This window comes from Nicotiana attenuata, chromosome 6 (genome assembly GCF_001879085.1).
Source record: "Nicotiana attenuata strain UT chromosome 6, NIATTr2, whole genome shotgun sequence".
Classification (NCBI taxonomy): Eukaryota; Viridiplantae; Streptophyta; class Magnoliopsida; order Solanales; family Solanaceae; genus Nicotiana; species Nicotiana attenuata.
In genome coordinates, this window is record NC_031994.1 from 8,247,925 (window position 1) to 8,255,942 (window position 8,018).

Consider the following 8,018-nt stretch of genomic DNA (forward strand, 5'->3'; position numbering starts at 1 on the left):
TTATGTGGAAAACTGCTCACACTACCAACTCAGCCAACCCTTGCGGGCAAGTCTCATAATTATAAACCTAAATTCGCTAAAAATGAATACTTTTCATCTCCATAAAATATTTAACATACTGTCGTTGTCAGATACAACAAAACCAGTGGGAAAAAAATTGATGAAAATTCACTTTTGAAGGTGTAGTTTTTGCAGTTTCTGATATATTTAAGATCATAAAAAAAAATTATAAATTATTTTTTGCTTAAGCTATGTACCAAGTCAAACAGGATCATATAACATAAAACGGAAGGAGTACTATTTAAACTTTTTATGTTGTTTAGGAGTTAAGAAGAACTAGATTATAATTATAAATTATAGAGAGGTCTGACTGTACAAGGAAAACTATTTGTGAAGCCGTGTCAGATGACATCTCTTACTAAAAGATGTCTTCGCCACAAAATGTGAGCTAACATCAACTGAATGCAGGGGAAATCGGAAGGTTATATTCAAAATATATGTCGAAATTGATCAGTGCAGAGATAATCACACTGTTGCTGCAAGTTTGGATAAGATCTTCTTATCTAAGCCTGAGATCTAAGTCTCATTTTTAACTAAAAGAAAACCATACTATACAATAAACCAGAAGATGTACTATTAGAAGAAGAACTTATTACTTAAATGAATAAGCTATTGCTTAATAGATGAACATGCAAAATCAAGGCAATTTCATGCATAAATATAAAGTGAACTCCTTTTGTTTGGCCACATATCTCTGCATTCACCAAAGAAAATGGCAAATGAACCTCAACTCCACTTTATCTGTCTTCTTTTTTCCTCTAAGTTGAAAGAGTAATGTAACATTTGTTTGAAATAAGCCCTTCTCATTCCTCCACCACTTAGTCATTTAGCACTTTTTGACCAATCTTTGAGTGCTCTTCCATTTTTGTACCTTCTCTATATACATATTGTATGTATGTATGATCCTACTACCAAGTAGGTGGCGAAGAATGAATCGATAGATGTGTAGAGTTTGACTGAGATAAAACAGAATCAAAGGGCTAGGAGCTCTGGCCGATAACGAAACTAAGTGTAAGCTTCACAATGTTCTTACTTCTTTTTTTTGGCCTCCTGATCTAACCTATCACCTTTTGGAAATTTCATGTCCATCAAATTAAACTTATCTCTTCTATCCTCCTTGATGCTTCCTTCATGTCAATCCTCTTATCCGGATCGCTTACAGTACAAGCAGCTCCTACATGTAGTAGCTTCACCATTTGTTCAATGGAATCTGTTGCATTTGCTATCTCTTGGTCAATCAATTCTGATTCTCTATTCTCAGCTATTGCCGATTGCACCCATTGAACAACGTCGGTTCCACCCTTTTGATTGTTGAGATACTGTGAAGGGAATTTGCCTGTAAGGATCTCGAGTATTATGATTCCAAGACAATAGACATCACTTTTTGGAGAGATTTGTTCGTTTTGTATGGCTTCTGGGGATTTATAAGCGAAAAGGCATTGAACGGTTTGTGTGTTGTTGATTAGCGGATAAAAGGCGTAATCTGAGAGAAGTGGTTCATATTTTTCAGTTAGTAGAATGTTGCTTGACTTGAGGTTTCCATGAGGCACCACATATGATGCAAATTCAGAATGAAGAAAACTCATTCCACTTGCAACTCCTTGGATGATTTTTAGGCGCGTTGGCCAATTTAGCTCAGCGTGTGATATCCCTCGATCACCTGAAAAGTACATGGGAAAGTTCAAAATTACGATAGTTAACATAAAGAACAAAGTGTATATCCAGGGGCGGATGCAGGTATAGATTATCGAGTTCATCTGAACCCAGTACTTTCGACTCAAAACATAAATTTATGTGTAAAAATCCATTAAAGGGGCAGCCAGGTGCACTAAGCTCCCGCTATGCGCGGGGTCTGAGGAAGGGCTGGACCACAAGGGTCTATTGTACGCAGCCTTACCCTGCATTTATGCAAGAAACTATTTCCACGGCTCGAACCCGTGACCTCCTGATCACATGGCAGTAACTTTACCAGCTACACCAAGGCTTTCCTTCAAATCCACTAAAATTTCAATAAATAATATATATGAACTCATAACGTCAAAATATATATACTCATGCAAATTCAAAAAAGAAGTTGCAAACCTTAAAGATTGAAATGGGAGCTGAAAAATAATATTGTCATACCATGTAATAGATACAATAGGCTGCCTTTAGGAACATATTCAGATACCAACAACTTCTCCTCTTTTCTGTAATGATATGCCAATAACTGCAATATATTCCTATGCCTTAACTTGCTAATTTTCCTGATCTCTGTATCAAAGACATCTCTATTCATTTTATTCATCTCTCTTAACCTCTTCACCACAACAGACAGTCCATTAACCATTTTTGCCTTATAAGCTGATCCTAACACGCCGTTTCCAAGGACTTCAGCAGCTGCCTTCATCAAATCAGGCAATCCGAACGTACCCTTTTCCTCGTTTACCAACACGAGATCGCCCATGGCCTTACCCCTCTGCGATCCAGCTCCCCTTCGCGATGATCCATGCACCGAATCACCTCCCTCACTACGAATGCTCATGCTCTTCCTATTCGAGCTTGAAACGTGCAACCCCTCGTCAAGATTCTCTTTTCCAAGCTTGTCGAAATGATCTTCCTTGCGCTTGGCCTTAAAGAGAATCGTTATCAACAGAAGACCAACTACTAAACCAAGAATTATCCATTTCAGTTTGGACATTGGTGCTTTTTGAAAAGTATTGTTCTCTTTTTCCTTGTTGCATTCTTTCCCTAATTGTTTCCCACATAATTCATTATTCCCTTTAAAGGAATCTGAACCAAATTTTGACATGCTTTGAGGAATTTCACCTTGTAATTTATTGTTTGACAGATCAATAGATGCTAAACTTGCCTGTGAAAATGATGGAATAGGACCTGAAAATTCATTACTTTCAAGATGAAGTTCCATCAAATATTTCAAGTTGGCCAAAGATTCAGGAATTGGCCCTGAAAATTTGTTTCTTGAAAACCAAACTTTTTTAAGAGATCCCATTTTAGAGAAGAAATCTTTAGGAATTTCTCCTGAAAACTGGTTTCCATCTATATAAATAGATTTAAGAGCACCAAGCAAGAAAAATTCAGGAATTGTTCCGGAAAATGAATTATTTGCAAGTTCAAGAACTCTCAGGCCTGGAAGTGCAATCAATGGATCAACATCAATTTCCCCTGAAAGGCCAGCTTCACCTAAAAGAAGGCCTTCGACCGCGTTCCCTTCGCATTGAACACGAGTCCATTTCTTGTTCTTGTCACAAGGATTTGATCCCTTATGCCAAGTTGAATCTAAAGCTGTTGTATTTTTTAAAGATTCTTTGAACTTGATCAATGCCTCATCCTCTGAAATGGAGAAAGAAAATGGTGTATTAGATAGAAAAATGAGGAAGAAAATGGAGATGTAAAAAAAAAGGAGTTTTTGGGAGAGGTTGCTAGAGGAGGAAGGAAGAGGGGAACAGCGGCCATGTTTGTTACTAGACATGACACCTTCCCCTAAAGAAACAATCAGCCGCTGTCCAGAGAGTTTGGATTTCTTTGTTTCTTTTCTTGGAAGGTGTATGCTGATTTTCTTGATTGGTTTGTTTGTTTTTGGACAATGGAATGATGATGTGTCATGGTGTGTGATTTGGGGCGGTGGGGGGTGGTTGACGTGTATGTTGTATTTTTGAAAAATATTAGTCTTAGGGGTGGGGTGGGGTGGGGTGGGGGTGAGTCCAAGATGACACACAATGTTGTTTGAGAGAACAGATTCAGAATTTTGGGTGGAAAGAAAGGTGAATCTTGAATTGACCTTGTCTATGGTAATAGAGCCTTTTCCGCTGAACTAATTAATTAGGCAGATTTCACTACATACCCCCATATGTCTTGAAATGATCTTTCCTTTTAATAACACTTATGTCTCCGCTTGCGCGCATCTTGACTATTTTATCAAGCTTGTGCGCACCTTAACTATTATATAGAGTATATTAGTAGCGGCTTGTGCGCACTTGACTATCTATCGGGTAACTATTACCTCTCACTAGCACATGTATCTAGTAACTTAGCCTAGCGATGCGTTAGCAAATCGAACGAGATTATATAGCATTTTTTGCCTTTCTAGGATTTGAATGCTGGTCTCCGATGCTATTCACCCACTTCATTGACCATTAAGCTGCATTCTTGAGTGCCAAATATCTTGGAATAACTTCTACCATATGTTTCAAAACTTCGGTATTGACTATTGAACTTCAAAGATTCAAATAATTCTCCATAATTATCATTATGTATATAGTAACTCATGCATTATATTAACTTCTTTGTTAGGCATTGCTACATTGGAATCTTTGTTCTTCCTCCCATTAGTTTGAAATATAATGTTAGTTTCAGATTTTGATTCAAGAATCTGTGATTGCATTTCCTTGATTCTTGGATAACCATTCATAGAGTTGTGTGTTCTGGACCAGAACAAAAATCAGTATAAGGCCAGAAAATCTACAGAACTGCAATATTGTCAAGATTGATATTTCATTTACATGAATGCATTAACATATAGGAGAAATTCTTGGTACAATGGAGTCATTTTAACAATGTTGGTGTAAGTGTCATCATCTCTGAATCTCTTCTATCTTGAATATAATACCATCATTGGGATCCAAAAGCCTACAAAGATGAACAAGATGAATGTTAAAAAGATGAAAAAATCACATAAATTTTCTATAACATCTTGAAAATTGTCAAGATTATGGTTAAAGGGAAGCCTCGGAGCAACGGTAAAGTTGTCTCCGTGTGACCTATAGTTCACGGGTTCGAGCCGTGGAAGTAGCCACTAATGCTTGCATTAGGGTAGGCTGTCTGCATCACACCCTTGAGGTGCCGCCTTTCCCCGGACCCTGACAGGATGCCTCGTGCATCGGGCTGCCCTTTGTCAAGATGATGATAATTTATGTACCGCGAATATGTTGTTATGTCCAGGATCAGCAAGATGTGACATTAAATTCTCAATAGGTCCTTGTCCAGTGTACACAGCTTGAAAACAAAATCCAACAAAAGCTAACATAGCGAGTCGACCATTCTTGATCTCCTTAGTTCTCAAAACCATAACAGGTTCAGGAGATCCTCTTCCCCACATAAAAGGATCAAACCATAATCCACCAGGATATCCAACATCTGGTTTTGGTTTCTTCTTGTGAGGTACTTTTAGTTCAATATCAACACAACCTGGATTGATTATATCGGCCCATCTTCGACCCTCGGCCCAGCCCATTAAGACTAGTTGCACCACAAATAAAGTTGTGGAATCTGCAAAGTACTCTCTTTCACCAGCATCATACCATGAAAAGTTGTCAATGAATCCAAGACTTTCTAGCCATTCTGGAATTAGAATTCCAGCTACTGCCAACATTGCCCATCTGCTGTGCATTAGCTCAGCTTGAGCAAACCATTTTAATGTTTCTGGATCTGACCCTGCAAAATAAAACATTGTTTAATTAAACAATCCAACTGTTGATCATTAAAGAAGAAAGATTTTCTAATTTACAAGATACAGTCTATCTGGATCAAAATTGTCAATTCCAAACTGGGCAAAATAGCCCCTTAACTTTGAGAGAACGAGTGCCTCCTCACAAAGAGGGTAGCAATGACCACCCGAGGTGGTTGTTTACCAAAAACACAGGTCTTTGCACAAAGTCCTAAGACAATGTACCAAAAGGTCAAGAAAGTTGAGTGACCTGATGACTATGTTGCTCGGACTTTCGAAAAATATCGTCGGGTGCATGTCACATCTTCCAAAAGTAGTGCACTTTTAGAAAATCCAACATGAGTACAACGGCATTTTTGGAGAGTCCATGCAGCATTGCCTGATGATAAGGGAGCCGGTGACCAAGGCCCCGATGAACGGTAATTGTCACTATAATAGTCCTAAAGTAGTGAAATTCCTTGTCAGATAAGTTCCTACCAGACTAAACTTGAATCTAAACTAAGATCTTCCTCATTTTCTCTAAGAATTAGATTAAATTTTCTCATAATGTGCGCGTAGTGTTAATAAAAAAATAGTGACATTTATGTTATGTACCTAATCCGAGTGGGTCAAAGCCAAAATCTCCAGGAAGACTGCAATTTAAGAACAAGAAAACAAATCATAAATCTTTAAAATCAACCAATTAGAAAAAGGAAAATGCGAAAAAAAAAAAAAAACAACAACAACAATAACAAAAGGACAAACTTAATGTAACCTGCCATCAAGCCATTCTGGAGGTGAACTTCCAGGAAACCATAATGGTCTATCTGGAGGGAGTGGTTCACAGACACTTGAAACCTCTTTTCCAGCATTCAATCTACTTTTTCTAGGTAATAAACAAGTTGTGAATTTCCCTGTAAAAGTCCTTGTGGGTAGCTCCCTGAATCAAAGATAAAACGAGAATTCAGATGAGACAGTCACACAATTCAACATGGTATAATCACCACCCAAAAGGCAAAAAGCATTCCCACGTGATTGATCCATGAAAAAGAATCAAACCTACAGGCAGGGGCGGAGCCAGCCCTACGGGTTCGGCGAACCCAACAACTTTGGTCCAAACTTTGTATTTGTCTAAAAAAATTCATTAAATATGTATAAATTATTAATTTAGAACCTAGTAACTTAAAAATAACTAGAATCCTGAACCCATAAGTTTCAAATCCTGACTCTGCCCACAGGTGAGGCGACTCATTAAGACCAGGGACGGATCCACCTCCCGACCTACGGGTTCACGTGAACCCAGTAGATTTTGTACAAATAGTGTAAATGTGTTCGAAAAATTTACTAAATATCTATAAATGTCTGAATGTGAACCCAGTTACTATTGAAATTTACTCGAGGTCGTTACAGGAACCCATAAGCATTAAATCCTGGATGCGCCTCTGGTTGAGACGACATAATATAATTACGTAATAAAAATTGTGTTCTATGTAATAGTTCATGCTTGTAGACACGATGATCACACAATTTAAAAGAATCTTCAAATTACTGAGTAATAGAATTACAGAATACCATATAGTCAAGAACTAAATTTGTAATTCAGTGTTACTGACCTGATTGGGATGCTAGAAAATGCAGTGGAATGAATGGCTAGAGCCATGAAAAAAGATGGACTAAACAAAGGCACTATGTAATTTGAAAGGAGAAATGTGTAATGTTTTTGGCAATCTGTTTATTAGGACAATAAAGCTTATCTACATAGAATGTGAAATGGATGATGAAGCATACCACAGCAACACAAAAATGGGCCAATCAGAGTTTGACTTTTTTTTTTTTTTTTTTTTTTTTTTTGCAGAGTTAGAAATTTTAGGTTTTGTCTTTGTTAGGATATGCAGCTAGAGATTGGTGATATAATGTTTAAAATATAATTGTTTTGTATTTTTAAAAAATAAATAAATTATATCCAGAAAATATAAGAGAAAACAACAGCTATAGTATTGTTGCTTTTTCTGTAGTACAAACAAATTTTTTAACTATGTGAGGTGGATCTAAGATTTGAACTTTATGGATTCAGATTCGTAATTCTATCACCCCATCTAATTTAATGGATTCAAAATTTATTATTTGTATATATTTAATAATTTTAGGCAAAAATACAGGGTTTGAGAGCCTCAACATTGGATACGCCGGTGTATGTGATAATGAAAAAATAATTTTCTTACCAAAAAATCTAATTTAAACTTTTGAAAAGAAATCACACCAATAGAATTTTCAATTAATTAAATCAAATACTATCAAGAGAATGTAAAAATGACAGTCACTTAATAATAATATTTTATTGCGTGTTTAATATTGGGAAAATTTCACATAAGAATAACTGGGCTCTACTTTTCAATTTTATAGCTCATATTTCAATTTACAACCAACTAGCCCAAAAAGAATAGGCTAATACTCAACATTCAACTCTAATGGGTTCTCGAAATTACTATTTAATTATTAAAAAGGATTGCTCAAGCTTTTAAGTTAACTTTCG

General features: G+C 36.6%; 2 protein-coding genes across 2 annotated transcripts; both read right to left on the bottom strand.

Annotated features, from left to right (window-relative positions):
* Positions 464 to 3,614, bottom strand: LOC109226582 (pollen receptor-like kinase 3). Its single transcript, XM_019391385.1, is given in 3 exon segments — positions 464 to 1,720; positions 2,185 to 3,471; positions 3,474 to 3,614. Coding segments are annotated over 3 exon segments (1,902 nt in total). The 5' UTR covers positions 3,517 to 3,614; the 3' UTR covers positions 464 to 1,148.
* LOC109226583 (photosystem I chlorophyll a/b-binding protein 6, chloroplastic) lies at positions 4,502 to 7,238 on the bottom strand. The gene is made up of 5 exons (XM_019391386.1): positions 7,099 to 7,238; positions 6,261 to 6,425; positions 6,101 to 6,138; positions 4,979 to 5,493; positions 4,502 to 4,689 (listed from the first exon to the last, which is right to left on the bottom strand). The coding sequence occupies exons 1-5, from the start codon at positions 7,143 to 7,145 to the stop codon at positions 4,672 to 4,674; spliced, it is 783 nt and encodes a 260-aa protein (XP_019246931.1). The 5' UTR covers positions 7,146 to 7,238; the 3' UTR covers positions 4,502 to 4,671.